The 19,017-nt window shown below is 45.8% G+C and overlaps 1 protein-coding gene across 1 annotated transcript in view; it reads right to left on the bottom strand.

Annotated features, from left to right (window-relative positions):
- The window catches only part of LOC132381433 (cation channel sperm-associated auxiliary subunit gamma-like), a 164,041-nt gene that overhangs the window by 64,629 nt on the left and 80,395 nt on the right, over positions 1-19,017 (bottom strand). Inside the window, exons 12-13 of the mRNA XM_059950839.1 lie at positions 18,096-18,211; positions 2,861-3,074 (exon numbers count right to left, since the gene is read on the bottom strand). Of these exons, the coding sequence (XP_059806822.1) occupies positions 2,861-3,074; positions 18,096-18,211 (330 nt within the window). The remainder of the gene's footprint in view (positions 1-2,860; positions 3,075-18,095; positions 18,212-19,017) is intronic.

The following is a 19,017-nucleotide window of genomic DNA, read 5'->3' on the forward strand; positions in this document are numbered from 1 at the left end:
GCTTCGGCTCAAAAGGTGTTGACTCTGAGTAAGCTTCTGTTAAGGTTCCTTTTTACTTTCTCTCTCTTACTGTACCTACTGTAGTAAATGGCTGTTGTGTGTTCTTCATGCTGGATGTTGGAGTCCTGGGAGATCCGGAGCTCCCAGGGAACTAAGTCACTGTGAAGTGCATCCGGCTGCAGATCCTTGAAGACCGTGTCAGGGATCTGGAGCAGCAGCTGGATAACCTTCTGCTTGTACAGGAGAGTGAAGAGATAATCAGTCAGAGTTACAGGAACGTAGTCATCCTGAAGTTGCAGGAAGCAAGCAGCTGGGTGACAGTCAGAAAAAATGGAAATATGAATAGGCAATTGGTGCAGAGCACCTCTATGGCTATTCCCCTCAATAATATGTATACTGTTTTGGATACTGTTGTGGGGGATGACCTCCCAGGGAAACGCCATGGAGACTGGGTTACTGGTACTGAGCACAGGTCTGTGGTACAGAAAGGAAAGAGGGAGAAGAGGGAAGGTAGTGATAGGGGATGCAACAGTCATGGGAACAGACAAGAGATTCTGTGGATGTGAATGGGACACCCAAATGGCATGTTGCCTCTCAGGTGCCAGGGTCAGGGACATCTCAGATCATGTCCACAACATTTTGGAGAGGGAGGGAGTGCAGCCAGATGTCTTAGTACATATTTGTTCCAATCACATTGGAAGAAAAAGTAAATAAGTCCTGAAGGGAGAACTTAGAGATCTAGGTAGAAAGCTCAGAAGCAGGTCTTCCCGGGGTAGTAATTTCGGGATTGCTGCCTGTGCCATACGTCAGTGAGGGTAGAAACAGGATGATTTGGCAGATAAATGTGTGGCTGAGAACCTGGTGCAGGGGGCAGGGCTTCAGGTTCTTGGATCTCATCTGAGGCAGGTATAACCTGTTTGAAAGTGATGGGTTGCACATGAACCCGAAGGGAACCAATATTCTCACGGACAAGTTTGTTAGAGTTGTTGGGAGGGTTTAAAGTAATTTGGTAGGGGGTGGGAATCAGAGTGAAGGGCCTCGGGATAGGATGGATGGTGAAAAGACAAAGTTAGCGTGCACACTGTCAGGAAGGGCAGGCAGATGATAGGACATAACAGCAGCCAGCGGGGTGAGTATCAGTGCATTAGGGATGCAGAGTCAAAAAGGGTAGCAAATACAGTATTCAAAGTGTTATATCTCAATGCATGAAGTATAAGATATAAAGTGGATAATTTTGTTGCACTATTACAGATTATCAGGTATGATGTTGTGGCCATCACTGAATCATGGCAGAAGGATGGTTGTAGTTGGGAGCTGAATGTCCAAGGCTACACGTTGTATCAGAGGGATAGAAAGGTAGGGAGAAGGGGTGGCATGGCTCTGCTCATAAGGAATGGTATCAACTCAATAGAAAGATGGATTGGAAAATGTTAAATCCCTGCGGGTTGAGTTAAGAAACTGCAAGGTAAAAGGAGCCTGATGGCAGTTGTGTACAGGCCTCCCAACAGTAGCTGGCATGTGGACCACAGATTTCAACGAGAAATAGAAAATGCATATTAAAGGGCAACATTATGATAGTCATGGGAAGTTTTAACATGCAGATCAATTGGGAAAATCAGGTTGGAAATGGATCTCAAGAGAGTGAGTTTGTTGAATGCCTACAAGGTGACTTTTAAGAGCAGTTTGTTGTTAAGTTTACTAGGGGATTTGTTATATTGGATTGTGTGTTATTTAATGAATCAAAGGTGATTAGGGAGTTTAAGGTAAAAGAACCCTTAGGAGGCAGTGATCACCATATGATTGAGTTCAAATTGAAATTTGACTGGGAGAAAGTAAAGTCTGCTGTAGCAGTATTTCAGTGGAGTAAAGGAAATTACAGTGGTATGAGAGAGGAGTTGGCCAAAATAAATTGGAAGGAGACGCTAGAAAGGATGACAGGAGGGTGTGAGTTTCTGGGAAAAATGAGGAAAATTCAGGACATATGTATTCCAAAAATAAAGAAGTATTCAAATGGTAAAACAGAACAACCATGGCCCACAAGAGAAGTCAAAGCTATTGTAAAAGCAAAAGAAAGGGCATACAACAAAGCAAAAATTAGTGGTAAGACAGAGGATTGGGAAGCCTTTTAAACTCTACAGAGAGCAACTAAAAGAATCATTAGGAGGGAAAAAATAAAATTTGAATGCAAGCTAGCAACAATTTCAAAGCGGATAGTAAAAGCATTTCCAAGTAAATAAAAATATAAAAGAGAGATAAGACGGAATATAGGACTGCTAAAAAATGAGACTAGAGAAATAATAATGGGGGACTAGGTGATGGCAGATGAACTAAATAAGTATTTTGCAGTAGTTTTCACTGTGGAAAATACCTGCAGTGCATGAGAAGTTGAAGGGTGTGAGAGAAGAGAAGTGAGTGCAGTTACTATTACAAGGGATTTTTTTCAGCTCAAAAAGCTAAAAGACCTAAGGGTACAAAAGTCACCCAGACCCAATGAACTGCACCCTAGGATTCTGAAAGAGGTGGCGGTAGAAATTGTGGAGGCATGCAAACCAATTCTTCATTTGCCCATGCACTTTTCTGTTGATATGGGATAAGCAGGACTTCCTTAAGCTCTAAAATAATTTTAACAGTATGTAATTATTCATTGGTACTGCAATTAACTCCTGTCTGGTTAATTCCACCAATCAATCATATTGAAATCCATGTTTTGGTCAACCGAGTGATCTTACAATCAATAATCTAAGATAAAAAGAAAGCATTTATGTAACAGATTTTGAAACATTAAAACATCCCAAATCATTTTACAACATACTTAAGTACATTTGAAATATACTCATTTTAGCATAATACATTTCCTTACACTATAATAAGTTGAATGCAGGGATAACAGCCCATAGAGAAGACCTTGATAGATAGTCAGAGAGAGATCATTGTGTAGACCAGTGCTGGAAAAGATCCACGGTGGTTTAGCTCTGTATATCTGAATTCGGTTGAAAAAGTGGCTTGGTTCATTGGATTGAAATTTGATAATTCCAAAGGGGCAATTGTCTAAAAATGTGAGATGGCTATACGTGCTGTAACAAAAAAAAAGGACTCATTTAGATTTTCACATAATATTTGATATCATAGTTAAAATTTAACTGTAAATGGCAAGCTTCTTACAAACTGTGAGACTAACTGTGAGGGTGCAGCACTGACTACCTGCCTTTTGATCACTGATAGGATCCCTCTGCTGCCGGTAAAGGAGCCTATGTGGTATATCGCTTACCCCTGCATTTGAGTAGTCTGTCTCTCGATGATATCAGAAGATGTTACCCAGGTTCTGCGTTTATGGATTTGGACTATGGACTATGGACTTTTTCAGTCTCATGGTTTTTATATTCTGTGTTTTCACCTGTTCCTTATTTTTTTTGTGCTGGGGAGGGGGTGTGCTTGTTGCATTTTGTGTGGGGGGAGGAAGGCTTGGGGCTTTGATGATTGTGTTGCCATTCCTTCCATTCTTTTTTGTGGGGGTGGGTTTGCTGTTTCTCATTGAATGTCTCCATGGCTTTCTTTGTTTCATGGCTATCTGGAGAAAATGAATCTCACAGTTGTATACACCATAGATACTTTGTTAATAAATTAACCTTTGAATCTTCGTAACTTTTGGAAATCCCTTTTATTAGTAGGGTCCAAAAGTAGAAAATGAAAAAGAAACCTGTTATGTGTTATATTCAAAATTAAGCCTTCAACCATCACATTATCGAAGAGGGGTCTTAGACTGGAAATATTAATGCTCTTTCTCGTTCCACAAATGTAAATATTTACTTGGTGTCTATGTCCAGGTAGTGTAGTGCTTGGACTAGTTGGAAAATCTCAAACAGAGGAACATTGGTTCAAGGGAGGGGGTCTGTCACTTAAAGACAAGGTGTTTTGGAATATCTTACATGGGATAGAGAAAGTCCGGAATATTCCACCCCAGGAGGTTGTCGAGGCCAGATGATTTAAAATATTTAAAGTGGAGATACAGTAGATGGTTTTTGAAAGATCAGGGAATTAACGGCAATGGTAATCTGACACAACAGAGTTGAGCCCAGAGGTAGATCAGCCATGATTATACTAAATGAAGGGTCAGGTATGAGGAGTCGTGTGCCCACTCCTGCTCCTACTTTCAAATGTTCTTGTGAATAAAGAATTAAAAAAAAGGCAATTTCATCATGAGTGACACAGGACTGGGTTAAATGAGGGTATATCTGTTTTGGTTGACAGCTGAAGTCAAGTAAGGCAACCACGTGAAGTCACAATTCCAGGAACAGAACACAGCAGAACATGCAGGCGTAGGGAGACATTTGAACTCATCAAGGCTGATGGTAAGCAAACAAGTGAGCACCAAATAGACAAGTATATACTGTACAGTGCAATAAATAGAGAGAATGCCCAAGTGGACACAAGATAAGTTAGTGAGGAGCTAGGACCCAGATTCAAAGGGAGGATCTGAATCAGGGACTCAGGGATATCTATTTAGGAGTTAATCAGCTCTTAGTTGCATTCCACTGTAATGGTGATGGTGAGGGTCCTTAATGATAGATACATTGATAGTAATTGTGGAGGAGATGCTGTTGCCAATCCAAACTGACTAGGGTCGGCAATTGAGGAAAACAAAGATTCAGTTGCATGAGGACATTTTGAAGCCCTAGTCTTGGAGCTCAGCGATGAGTTCTGAGGGCATGTTATTGCTGAATGCTGAGCTGCAGACAATGAAGAGCATCCTGATGCATGTGTTTTAACTGTCCAGGCATTCCAGAGCTGTGTGAAGGGTCATTGAAGTGGTATCTGCTACTGACCTGTGGTGACGATAGACAAATTAAAACAGACACCGGTCGCTTCTCAGGCAGAATTTGAAATGCTTATGACCAATCTCAGAAAGCACTTCATCATAGTGGATGTAAGTGCCACTAGACAGGTTACCATGTTCTTCTTAGGTACCGGTATGATTGAAGTCTAACTGAAGCTGGTAGGTACCTCAGACTACCAAAGTGAGAGGATGACAATGTCTGAAAATGCTCCAGCCAGTTGATTGGCACAGGTCTTCAATACCCGACAGGTATGTTATCTGGACTAAATGTTTCTCGTGGATTCACCCTCCTGAAGAACGTTTTCACATTGGCCTCAGAGACTCAGATCACAGATCATCAGGGGTTTGTGAAGTTGCCTCCATGTTCTGTCCGTCAAAGAGAGCATAAAAGGCATTGAGCTCATCTGGGCGTGAAACCTTGTTGTCACTTATGTTACTTGGTTTTGCATTGTAGGAGGTGATGGCATTCATGTCTTGCCACGCATATTGAACATCCCTGTGTGATTCAAGTTGAGTCCATGATTACCACTTTGTATCAGAGATGGCTTTCTGGAGTTCATACCTGAATTTCTTGTACTTTCTTGAATCATCAGTCTTGGGCCTCTGTACCTCCCTTTGCAAATGGATCTTCGACTTCCTAACTGGGAGACCACAATCTGTGCGGATTGATGATAACATATCCTCCATGCTGATGATCAGCACTGGTGCAGCTCAGGGGTGTGTGCTTAGCCCACTGCTCTACTCTCTATATACACATGACTGTGTGGCTAGGCAGAGAAATACCATCTATAAATTTGCTGATGATACAACCATTGTTGGTAGAATCTCAGGTGGTGATGAGAGGGCGTACAGGAGTGAGATATGCCAACTAGTGGAGTGGTGCCGCAGCAACAACCTGGCACTCAACGTCAGTAAGATGAAAGAGCTGATTGGGGACTTCAGGAAGGGTAAGACGAAGGAACACATACCAATTCTCATAGAGGGATCAGAAGTGGAGAGAGTGAGCAGCTTCAAGTTCCTCAGTGTCAAGATCTCTGAGGGTCTAACCTGGTCCCAACACACCGATGCAGTCATAAAGAAGGCAAGGCAGTGACTATCCTTTATTAGGAATTTGAAGAGGTTTGGCATGTCAACAAATACACTCAAAAACTTATATAGTTGTACTGTGGAGAGCATTCTGACAGGCTGCATCACTGTCCAGTATGGAGGGGCTACTGCACAGGGCTGAAAGAAGCTGCAGAAGGTTGTAAATGTAGTCAGCTCCATCTTGGGTACTAGCCTACAAAATACCCTGGAGACTTTTAGGGAGCGGTGTCTCAGAAAGGCAGCTTCCATTATTGAGGACCTCCAGCACCCAGGGCATGTCCTTTTCTCACTGTTACCATCAAGTAGGAGATACAGAAGCCGGAAGGCACACATTCAGTGATTCAGAAACAGCTTCTTCCCCTCTGCTGTCCAATTCCTAAATTAACTTTGAAGCTTTGGACACTACCTCACCTTTTTTTGCACATTTTTAAAAATCTATCCAATATACGTAATTGATTTACTTGTATATTTATTATTCTGTTTTATTTTATATATTATTCTTTTTTTCTCTCTCTGCTAAACTATGTATTGCATTGAAATGCTGCTGCTAAGTGAACAAATTTTATGTCACATGCCGGTGATAATAAACCTGATTCTGATTCCGAAAGCCACCATTCCAGCAGATCTTGAATCTGTTGGTTCATACAGGGCTTCTGGTTGGGAAGACTCTGGATGATTTTTGTGGGGACATGCTCATTCACGAGTGTCTTCGTGAAATCCGTGAGGGCTATTCACACAGGTCCTCTTATGAGTCCATGAACGTGGGCCAGTCCACTGACTCAAAGCAGTGCTGTAGCCACTTCACTACCTCCTATGAATAACTCTTGGTTCTCCTCCCCCTTGGTGCCTTGCTCTCTGTCTCTGTCTATATGCTGGTAGGAGTAGGATGCCAGATGGTCAGATTTCCCAAAGTGTGGTCAAGGGATGCCACAATTGGAAATCTAACTAATATCCAAGAGATACTGTATGCTTAATACTGTTTACAACAGTATTAGCAAATACTCATAGAGATGATATCTACTTGGACATTGCATAAGATCATAAGATAAAGGAGCAGAATTAGCCATTTGACCCATCAAATCTGCTCCATCATTTCATAGTGGCTGATCCAATTTTCCTCTCAGCCCCAATCTCCTGTCTTCTCCCCATATCCCTTCATGCCCCGCCCAATCAATTACCTATTAACCTCTGCCTTAAATATACTCAATGACTTCGCGTCCACAGCTGCATATGGCAATGAATTCCACAGATTCACTATTCTCTGGCTAAAGAAATTCCCCCTGATCTCCGTTCAAAAAGGATACCCATCTATTCTGAGGCTGTGCCTTCTTGTCTTGCATTCTCCCACCGCAGGAAATATCCACTTTATCAAGGCCATTCACCATTCAATAGGTTTCAATGAGGTCACCCCTCATTCTTCTGAATTCCAGTGAATACAGACCCAGAGCCATCAAACGATCTTCATATGACAAGCCATTCAATCCTGGAATCATTTTAGTGAACCTTCTTTGAACCCTCTCCAGTTTCAGCACATCCTTTGTAAGAGAAGGTCCCAGAATAGCTTACAGTACTCCAACTGAGGCCTCACCACTGCTTTCACATTCATTTATTCCTTTAATCTTTCTGTATTAGTACTTCATTGCCAGCTAGATATAAATCTTCTAACTCCTCATTCAGTAATACCCTAGGAGTACTTTCCCCATATGGACTGCAGTGGTTCAAGGGAGGGACTTTTCAAGGACAACCAAAAGTAGGAACTTATACTAAAATATCACAAATGCTTTCACCCTGTAAAAATATTAATGAATAAATAAAAATATCATTGAGTCAGCAGCGTACGCTGCTGTTGCAATAAGTGACACTGCATACTGTAACATCAAACAGCCAGCTGCTGGCTGCCCCTCTCACTGTGGCAGTGTTGACTGTTCATCAATGGAACAAGTTTGAGAAGCTCTCAATTCATTGTCTCGGCACAAACAACAACCCCGGGCCAACAGCTTAGAACATGAATTCTACTGTCCCCTCTGTACCAATACTCACTCAGACTATTTTTCCAATTTACAATGACAAAATAGGGGATCTCCTTTGGCCAGATGATTGAGCATTTCTTCACCCATCCTTGAGCCTGGGGTTTCTTCCTTGCGATACAGCATCTTTTGAGAGAGTTATCACTGATAGCACACTCAAAGCACACTTTTATACTAATTTCTTATCAATTCAAATATTGCATTCTAGTGTCATTGGCTGTAGGTCATCTGATTGCTCTGCTCCAGACCAACATCTGTTTATTGCCCTCTTCCCAGCAAATGACAGTCAGTAATTTATGGCTCTTTGTTCTCTTTAGTAACCACTGTAGCGGTGTGCTACACGCAGCGCTAAAATTACGACACGGAGTTGGTAACTGCAGTCAAAGAAAAAACTTTATTCAAAATACCCAGCCTTGCTTTTAAGCCTCCCTCAACCTGACCCCCCCCCCCACCCCGTGGCGAAGAGGCTCCAAAGCTCTGTGCTCGCAAACCCCCGTAGGCTATCTCCCTTAGCCGGAACGCTGGCTAATTGTGAGCCGGTTCGGATGTGCCAGGAAATGGGTCGCCACATAACCTCCCCCCCCAGAACTGGCGATACACCCCCCAATGTCCACAGTCTGGACCGGGACCTGTTTGGGAGGTCGGCCTCTGCGCTGCGGTGCCGGAAACTCGACCAGTTGCGCCAGGTCCACATGGGCCAGTTTGAGTTGGTCCACCGTGAAAACCTCCTCTCTCCCCCCCAACGTCCAGCACGAACGTGGACCCGTTGTTCCGGAGCACCGTAAACAGCCCCTCGTAGGGCCATTGCAGCGGTGGCCAATGCCAGCCCCCTCATACAAACACAAACTTACATTTCTGCAGGTCTTTGGGTACGCAGGTCGGGTTCTGCCCATGCTGCGAAGTGGGTATGGGGGCCAGGCTACCGAGCTTCTCGCGTAGTCTGCCCAGGACTGCTGCGGGTTCTTCCTCTTGCCCCCTTGGGGCTGGTATGAACTCCCCGGGGACGACCAGGGGTGCGCCGTACACCAACCCGGCCGACGAGGCGTGCAGATCATCTTTGGGTGCTGTGCGGATGCTGAGTAGGACCCAGGGAAGCTTGTCCGCCCAGTTAGCTCCTCGCAGGCGGGCCATGAGGGCTGACTTCAGGTGACGGTGGAAACGCTCCACTAGCCCATTCAACTGTGGGTGGTAGGCAGTGGTGTGGTGCAGCTGAGTCCCCAAAAGCCTGGCCATAGCTGACCACAGGCTGGAGGTGAACTGGGCGCCTCTGTCAGTGCCTGGGCGCAAGATTTGGAGGTGGTGTCAGTGAGCCGGATCACCTCCGGCCATCTTGTGAACTGGTCCACGATAGTCAGGAGGTGCCGCGCTCCACGTGACACTGGCAGGGGGCCCACGATATCCACATGAATGTGGTCGAAACGCCGGTGGGTGGGGTGGAACTGCTGTGGTAGAGCTTTGGTGTGCCGCTGCACCTTGGCCGTCTGGCAGTGCATGCACGTTTTGGCCCATTCACTGACCTGCTTGCGGAGTCCGTGCCAAACGAACCTGCTGGAAACCATCCGGACAGTTGTCCGGATGGAGGGATGCGCCAAGTTATGAATGGAGTCAAAATCGCGTCGCCGCCAAGGTGCCGGGACGACGGGACGGGGTTGGCCGGTGGTGATTTCACAGACTAGGGTTCTCTCACCTGGGCCAATGGGGAGGTCCTGGAGCTGCAAACCGGAGACTGCGGTTCTGTAACTCAGAATCTCCTCATCTGCCTGCTGTGCCTCTGCCAGTGCCTCAAAGTCTACCCCTTGGGAAAGGGCATGAATGGTAGGGCGAGAGAGCGCATCCGCCACGACATTGTCCTTACCCGAGACGTGCCGGACATCTGTCATGTATTCAGAGATGTAGGACAGTGGTGTTGCTGGCAGGACGACCAGAGGTCGGACGCTTTCGTAAACGCAAAGGCAAGCGGTTTGTGGTCCGTGAACGCGGTGAAGGGCCGACCTTCTAGGAAGTACCTGAAATGCCGGATTGCCAGGTAGAGTGCCAACAGTTCCTGGTCGAAAGCACTGTACTTGAGCTCGGGTGGCCGCAGGTGTTTGCTGAAAAACGCCAGGGGTTGCCAGCGACCTGCGATGAGTTGCTCCAGTACCCCACCGACTGCCATGTTAGATGAGTCCACTGTGAGGGCGGTAGGGACGTCCATTCTGGGGTGCACTAGCATCGCAGCGTTCGCCAAAGCTTCCCTCGTTTGAACAAAAGCGGCGGCGGACTCCTCGTCCCAGATAATGTCCTTGCCCGGACCGGACAGCAGGGCGAATAGGGGGCGCATGATCCGGGCAGCTGAAGGGAGGAAGCGGTGGTAGAAATTGACCAAACCTACGAATTCCTGAAGGCCTTTGATCGTGGTGGGTCGGGGGAAGTGGCGGACTGCATCTACCTTAGCGGGCAGAGGGGTTGCCCCATCTTTAGTAATCCTGTGGCCCAGGAAGTCAATGGTGTCGAGCCCAAACTGGCCTTTGGCGGGGTTGATTGTTAGACCATACTCACTCAGTCGAGCGCAGAGTTGACGAAGGTGGGACAGATGTTCCTGACGACTGCTGCTGGCTATGAGGATGTCATCCAAATAGATGAACGCGGTCCAGGTCCCGTCCCACCGCGTCCATTAACCGCTGGAACATCTGTGTGGCATTCTTCAGGCCGAACGGCATGCGAGGGAACTCGAAAAGGCCAAACAGGGTGATGAGAGCCGTTTTGGGGACGTCGTCCGGATGCATCGGGATTTGATGGTACCCTCGGACGAGGTCTACCTTGGAGAAGATCCGTGCGCCATGCAGGTTTGCTGCAAAGTCCTGAATGTGCGGTACAGGGTAGCGGTCTGGTGTGGTAGCCTCGTTCAGCCTGCGGTAGTCGCCGCACGGTCTCCAGCCCCCCGTCGCTTTGGGCACCATGTGCAGGGGGGAGGCCCATGGGCTGTCGGACCGCCGGATGATCCCCAATTCCTCCATCCTCTTGAACTCCTCCTTTGCCAGTTGGAGCTTGTCCAGGGGAAGCCGCCGAGCGCGGGCGTGGAGGGGTGGTCCCTGGGTCGGGATGTGGTGCTGTACGCCGTGTCGGGGCATGGCTGCTGTGAACTGCGGTGCCAGAACCTAAGGAAAATTCGCCAGAACCCTGGTGAAGTCATTGTCAGACAGCGTGAAGGGAGCTGAGGTGAGGGGCTGGCAACTGGGCTGCACCCACGGAGAACACCTGAAAGGTCTCGGCGTGGACCAGTCCACCAGTAGGCTGTGAGCCCGCAAAAAAATCTGCACCCAGAAGCGGTTGGGCTATGGCAGCCAGTGTGAAGTCCCACGTGAACTGGCTGGAGCTGAACTGTAGCTGCACCTGACGGGTGCCATAGGTCCTTACTGTGCTGCCGTTCGCGGCCCTCGGGGGGGACCCGGTGCCCTGCTGCGGGTGTCGTAACTCGTCGGAGGTAAGACGCTGACCTCAAAAAACGGCGTCAACCAAAAAACGGCATCCTGACCGCTTGTCCCACACATACAGGAGGCTATCCCAATGGCCAGCCGCCGTAGCCATCAGTGGCGGCTGGCCCTGGCGTTTCCCGGGAACTTGCAGGGCGGGCGACAACGGTGGGCTTCTGCACCTCACCGCTGGTGGTAGAAGCACCATTGTTCGTTGGGCCCCCCACCCCTGCCCCTGGGGTTGGCGGGCTCTGCGGCCGGGCCTGGACTGGTTTGCTGCTGGGAGCGTGGCTGGGTGATCTGTGCGATGGACGCCCCGCTCACCTTTTTGGCGTTCCACAGCAAGTCCACCTGGGTTGCCACCTTCCGGGGGTCACTGAAATCTGCGTCGGACCGCAGCAGGCGTATGTCCTCGGGCAGCTGCTCCAGGAATGCCCGCTCAAACATGAGGCAAGGTGTGTGTCCGTCAGCCAGAGACAACATCTCATTCAGTAAAGCCAATGGAGGTCTGTCTCCCAAGCCATCCAGGTGCAGTAAACGGGCAGCCCGCTCACGCTGTGAGAGTCCAAAAGTCCTGAGGAGCAGGGCTTTGAATTCCGTGTACTTGCCGTCTGCCGGGGGTGACTGTACGAACTCCGCGACCTGGGCCGCTATGTCCTGGTTGAGGGAGCTCACCACGTAGTAGTAGCGGGTGTCCTCTGAGGTGATCTGCCGAACGTGGAATTGGGCTTCAGCTTGCTGAAACCATAGGTGAGGTCGCTGTGTCCAGAAACCCAGCAGTTTCAACGAAACCACATGAACAGAGGCGGTGTCGGTCATTTCTGGTCCAAAAATCGTTTGGACCGTCGGGGTCACCAACTGTAGCGGTGTGCTACACTCAGTGCTAAAATTACGACACAGAGTCGGTAACTGCAGTCGAAGAAAAAACTTTATTCGAAATACCCAGTCTTGCTTTTAAGCCTCCCTCAACCTGACCCCCCCCCCCCACCCCGTGGCGAAGAGGCTCCAAAGCTCTGTGCTCGCAAACCCCCGTAGGCTATCTCCCTTAGCCGGAACGCTGGCTAATTGTGAGCTGGTTCAGATGTGCCAGGAAATGGGTCGCCACACCACCTTGAATCACTCCAGGCAAGCACCAACCCAACATTCACAAACCTCTCAAATAACATCTCACAAATAACTTCTTATTTGGAAATTATCTCCAGTCCAGCAGATTACCTGAAACATCATGGTGTCCACTTTAAAACAGAGAGCAAAGCAGCTCCATTTTACAAAATGGAGCCTCCATCTCCAAGCACATGACAGGGACAAAAAGAATTGATTTGTCTGCTTTTACCGTCCTTGACCAATTTGAGTTCAATGTTTTAAATCTGCCATAGCCAACAACAGAAGCAATACTCCTCTCTCACTTATTAGTGAGAGAGAAAGAGCCTCTGGGATGCCAAAAGTGTTGGGATGGACAATAAGATTTTGTTAATGGTCTTGGAAGGTGCAGAGTCTCTGTGGGTTGAGTTAAAAAATGACAAGGGTAAAAGGACAAAAATGGCAGTTGTATACAAGCCTTCAAGCAGCAGCTGGAATGTGGATTACAAATTACAGCAGGAGACAGAAAATGTGTGTCAGAAGGGCAATGTCATGATAATTGGTGGGGATTTAAACATGAATGTGGATTGGGAAAACCAGGCCAGTACTGTAACTCAAGAGAGAGAATTTGTAGAATGTCTAAGGGATGGCTTTTTAGAACAGTTAGGGGGATTGGCTGTGCTGGATTGGGTGTTGTGAAATGATCCGGAGGTGATAAGTGAGATTAAGGTTAAGGAACACTTAGGGAACAGTGATCACAATATGATCGAGTTCTCTTTGAAATTTGAGAAAGAGAAACTAAATTCTGATGTGTCAGTATTTCACTGGAATAAAGGAAATTCCAATGGCATAAGAGGGGAACCGGCCAAGGTTGACTGGAAAGGGTCACTAACAGAAAGGACAGCAGAGCAGCAATGGCTGGAGTTTCTACGAGAAAAAGAGGGAAGTACAAGACAGATAAGAGGCATACAAGGAAGCCAGAGCTAGTGGGAACCTTAAAAACTTGCAGGAGGAAACTAAGAAGGTCATTAGGAAGGAAAAGATGAATTATGAAAGAAAGCTGGTGACTAATATCAAAGCAGATACAAAAAGCTTTTTTGAAGTATGTAAAGGGTAAAAGAGAGTTGAGGGTAGATATAGGATCAATAGAAAACGACACTGGATATATTGTAATGAGAGATGTAGAGATGACAGAGGAACTGAGTGCGTGTTTTGCATCAGTCTTCACAGTGGAAGACATCTGCAGTATACCGGACATTCAAGAGTGTCAGGGAAGTGAAGTATGTGCAGTGAAAATTACAACTGAGAAGCTGCTCAGGAAGCTTAATGGTCTGAGGGTGGATAAATCTCCTGGACCTGATTAAATGCATCCTTGGGTTATGAAAGGTGCAGCTGGAGAGATTGCGGAGGCGTTAACAAGGATCTTTCAAGAATCAATCGATTCTGGCATTGTACCAGATGATTGGAAAATTGAAAATGTTACTCTGCTATTTAAGAAGGGTGGGAGGCAGCAGAAATGAAACTATAGACCTATTAGCCTGACATCAGTGGTTGAGAAGTTGTTGGAATCGATTGTTAGGGATGAGATTACGCAGAACCTGGAGGCACATGACAAGATAGGTCAAAGACAGCATAGTTTCCGGAAAGGAAAATCCTGCCTGACTAACCTACTGCAGATTATTGAGGAAATTACAAGGAGGGTAGACAAAGGTGATGCAGTAGACGTGGTGTACTTGGATTTTCAGAAGGCCTTTGACAAGGTGCCATACATGAGGCTGCTTAGCAAGATAAGAGCACATGGAATTGCAGGGAAGCATGAATGGAGCATTGGCTGATAGGCAGAAAACAGAGAGTGGGAATAAAGGGATCCTATTTTGGCTAGCTGCTGTTTACCAGTGGAGATACACAGGGGTCGGTGTTGGGACCGCTGATTTATACGATGTATGTCAGTGATTTTGACTATAGGATTAATGGATTTGTGGTTAAAGTTGCCAATGATACAAAGATAGGTGGGGAGCAGGTAATGTTGAGGAAACAGAGAGCCTGCAGAGAGACTTAGATAGTTTAGGGGAATGGGCAAAGAAGTAGCAAATGAAATACAATGTTGGAAAGTGTATGGTCATGCACTTTGGTGGAAGAAACAAACGGGCACACTATTTTATAGATGGGGAGAGAATTCAAATTGCAGAGATGCAAAGGGACTTGTGAGTCCTTGTGCAGGATACCCTACAGGTTAACCTCCAGATTGAATCAGTGGTGAAGAAAGCAAATGCAATGTTGGCATTCATTTCTAGACATATAGAATATTAGAGCAGGGATGTGATGTCTATAAGGCACTCATGAGACTACACTTTGAATATTGTGTTCAGTTTTGGGCTCCTTATTTTAGAAAGGGTATACTGACATTGGAGGGGTTCAGAGAAGATTCAAGAGAATGATTCCAGGAATGAAAGGGTTACTGTATGAGGAACGTCTGGCAGCTCTTGGGCTGTATTCCCTGGAGTTCAGGAGAATGGGGGAAGATCTCATAGAAACATTCCGAATGTTAAAAGGCCTGAACAGTTATTTCCCAAGGTAGGGGATTCTAAGACAAGAGGGCATAACTTCAAGATTGAAAGACATCCAAATTGTGGAGAAATTACTTTAGTCAGAGGGTGGTAAATCTGTGGAATTTGTTGCCACGAACAGCTGTGGAGGCCAAGTCATTGGGTGCATTTAAGGCAGAGAGATACATTCTTGATTAGCCAGGGCATCAAAAGGTGTGGGGAGAAGGTAGGGGAGTGGAGATGACTGGAAGAATTGGATCAGCCCATGACTGAACAGCGGAGCAGACTCGATGGAACAAATGGCTTACTTCTGCTCCTATATCTTATGGTCTTGTAATCTGTTTGGGGGCCTTGCTGTTGTTTGCTTGGTTGAATGTGGGTGTGGGGAAACTGATGCTTCTGCTAAGGCAAGTGGAGGGAGGGGAAGGAGGGCTGCTCTTTCTGCTGCTGCTTGTACATGGGAGGGTGAAGAAAGGCTTTGGGGTACTAAGATTTTTCTGTCATTCATTCTTTGGAGTTTATCGTCTGTTTCGTGGATGTCTGTGAAGAGTAAGAACTTCAGGTGTTATGCTCTTTACAATTTCTGATATTAAATTAAACCACTGAACCTTGACAAATCTCAATACTCTCTCAAAACTGCCTTACAAGTATAGTGACACCTTTCTATATTACCTGTATACTGTGTTGGTAGCTTTTTTTTAGCAGTCCAACAAATCAGCCTTTCAATTATGTTGTTTCATTCAGTTTTTCTTCAATTTTTCCAAGTTTCATTTTGATTTTAACTACATGGAGACTTTTAAAGATGGATATTGCGCTCTTGTTCTGCAATAAATGTCAATAACATGAGATGTAGAGTCCATAGGTTGTGAGTTCAGTTCAGTGATGAGCCAAATGAAGTTGAGTGAAGTTACCCCTTCTGATTCAAGAGCCTGATGGTTGAGGGGTAATAACTATTCATGTAGCTGGAGGTGTGAATCTTGAGGCTTCTGTACCTTCTTGCTGATGGCAGCAGCAAGAAGAGAGCATGACCTGGGTGAGGGGTCCCTGATGATGGACGCTGACTTCCTGTGATAATGCTTCATGTAGATGAGCTCAATGGTGGGGAGGGCTTTACCTGTGACGGAGTGGGCTGTATCCACATTTTTGGAGGATTTTTCCATTTAAGGGCAATAGTGTTTCCATACCAGGTTATGATGCAGGCAGTCAATATACTCTCCACCACACCAAACTGTAGAAGTTTGTCAAAGTTTTAGATGCCATATTGAATCTTCGCAAACTCCTAAGCAAGTAGAGATATTGCCATGCTTTCTTCGTATTTGCACTTGCAGGCTGGGCCCAGGACAGGTCCTCTGAAATTATAACATTGAGGAATTTAAAGTTGGTGACTCTCTCCACCTCTGATCCCCCAATGAGGATAAGTTCATGGTGTTACGTCCGTAGCCCCCTCCTTTGTGAGAATCGCAAGATCACTATTGGGTTGGGTCAAGGGGCCCAGAAAATGAGAGAAGAGACGTGCAGACTGGCTCGTTTCCCCGGCGAAGTAAAGCTACGGGACATGGCCATTGTCTCTTGGAGACCAATTTGTGGATTGAGCTACTATGCTACATGAACGCCCTCAGGCAAAGTGGGCTGGTTGAGGGAGAGAGTGCACACCCCCAACCTGATTGTCATCTACGACCCTGCAAGTCAGGATAAAAGAAGGTCTGTAGGAACAGTCCCTCAGACGCACCAGAAGAAACATTAAGCGACCACGTAACAGCAGGAAGTCATCTGAAGGAGGCCACGTGCGTTCAGTTCCGTTGCTGGAATTGGTGGCTAGAACCATGGCAAACGGCTTGTAGCTAACAATGGGGAACCCACTCCCCTGACTCAACGGATTGGCATCATAAAAGACCTGGGCAAGTTTAAAACGCCTCGCTCTTAAACCCAAAAACGCTGCAGCTTGAACGAACTAACAGTGACTGTTATCTTTCCATCGGACAATACATTATCCCCTAGACAAAGATAGAGCTATTTCTTATTAGTTATTATTATACCCGCGCTTTAGATTTAGTATTGATGACATATATTATCTGTATGTTTGCATTAATCTTCTTTTTGTGCCCTTTATCAATAAATACTTTTAAAAATAGTACCATCAGACTTCAACGGACCTCTCTATCTTTGCTGGTAAGTGATCCAGTTACAGGATTTCGTAACAATGGATACCCAGTTTCCTCCTGCAGCTCTTAATCAGCTCTTTGGTCTTGTTGACATCGAGTAAGAGGTTGTTTGTTGCAGCACCACTCAGCCAGATTTTCAATCTCCCTCCTATATGCTAGTTCACCACCACCTTTGATTCAGCCAATGATAGCGGGGACATTAGCAAACTTAAATACGACATTGCCAGACAGTCGGAGATGTAAAGCGAGAGGAACAAGAGACTAAGCACACAGCCTTGTGGTACACATGTGCTGATGTTGTTGCCACTCTGAATAGACTGGGATCTGCAAATGAGGAAATCAAGGATCTAAATCCACAAAAAGGTATGGAGGCCAAGGTCTTGAAGCTTATTGATTAGATTTGAGCAGATGATAGCACTTAATGCCTAGCTGTAGTCAATGAAGAAAATCCTGCTATATGCATCATTGGTCCAGATATTCCAGGTTGAGTGAACAGCCAAAGATATATCATCTGCTGTGGACCTGTTGCACTGGTAGACAAGTTGGAGTGGATCCAAGTCACTACTCAAGCAGGAGTTGATATCTTTCATCACAAACCCCTTAAAACACTTCATTGCTGTATCTGACCTGGATGCTTTCTATGGGCTTAAATTAGGTTTAAGATGCAAATTCTCCATCTTACTTTCATTCATATTCTTGGACTTCTTGGAAACACAAAGTAAGTATGCACATTTTGCACCATATTTGCCTTGGTAACACAAGACTCAAAGAGGAAAATATTTCAGTATATCATAAGCTCCAGGACAAAAATAGCAATATCAATACAGGAGGGAATAAAAAGCTAACCTTTATATTGTTATCAATAATACAATATAACAAGTTTATGATTAAACTGGAACTTGACTTACTTGATATCACTGGAGAAATACAAAGGGAAGGGCTCCGCATATGATAATATTTCATCGACTGGGATAGGTCTTTTGAAAATTATCGTAGTGCCATTTTTAAGAGTTGCATATACAATCTAAAATCCAAAAGGAAAATTTCTTGACAGCTGGTCTAAATTCAACAGAGTCAAATCATATAAACACCCTCTGTACAAACAAACATTGTGAATTACAATTTCTGTCTGTCACTGAATTTCACATCCATTCTGCAGAAACCCTGCAGATTTTTCTTTCTTGAATGTGGATCACCTATTGTTTGCCACACCTGCAATTCCCGTCTTTTCAACGATTCTGCTCCCAATCTTCAGGCTAGATGCAGGAAGATTGGATTGGACAGATGCAGGAAGATTGTTTCCAATGTTGAGGAAGTCCAGAACGAGGGGTCACAGTTTAAGGATAAAGGGGAAGTCTTTTGGGACCGAGATGAGGAAAAACTTCTTCACACAGAGAGTGGTGAATCTGTGGAATTCTCTGCCACAGGAAACAGTTGAGGCCGGTTCATTGGCTATATTTAAGAGGAAGTTAGATATGGCCCTTGTGGCTAAAGGGATCAGGGGGTATGGAGAGAAAGCAGGTACAGGGTTCTGAGTTGGATGATCAGCCATGATCATACTGAATGGCGGTGCAGGCTTGAAGGGCCGAATGGCCTACTCCTGCACCTATTTTCTATGTTTCTACTACAGCTGCTCTGCCTCCATTGTGAAGGTCTCAGTGAGACATTCTACAAAGCCATTTTTATGCCTACTTTATTATCAATGTAACATCTGTGTAGCAATAACAGAGGGGAACATAAAGGGCCAAGACAGATTAAACAACAAAATGGGACAAGTACTTTCCCACCAAGAAGCTTATATACTGTATACATAAAACATAGACCATAGAA

Source organism: Hypanus sabinus, chromosome 26 (assembly GCF_030144855.1).
Source record: "Hypanus sabinus isolate sHypSab1 chromosome 26, sHypSab1.hap1, whole genome shotgun sequence".
Classification (NCBI taxonomy): Eukaryota; Metazoa; Chordata; class Chondrichthyes; order Myliobatiformes; family Dasyatidae; genus Hypanus; species Hypanus sabinus.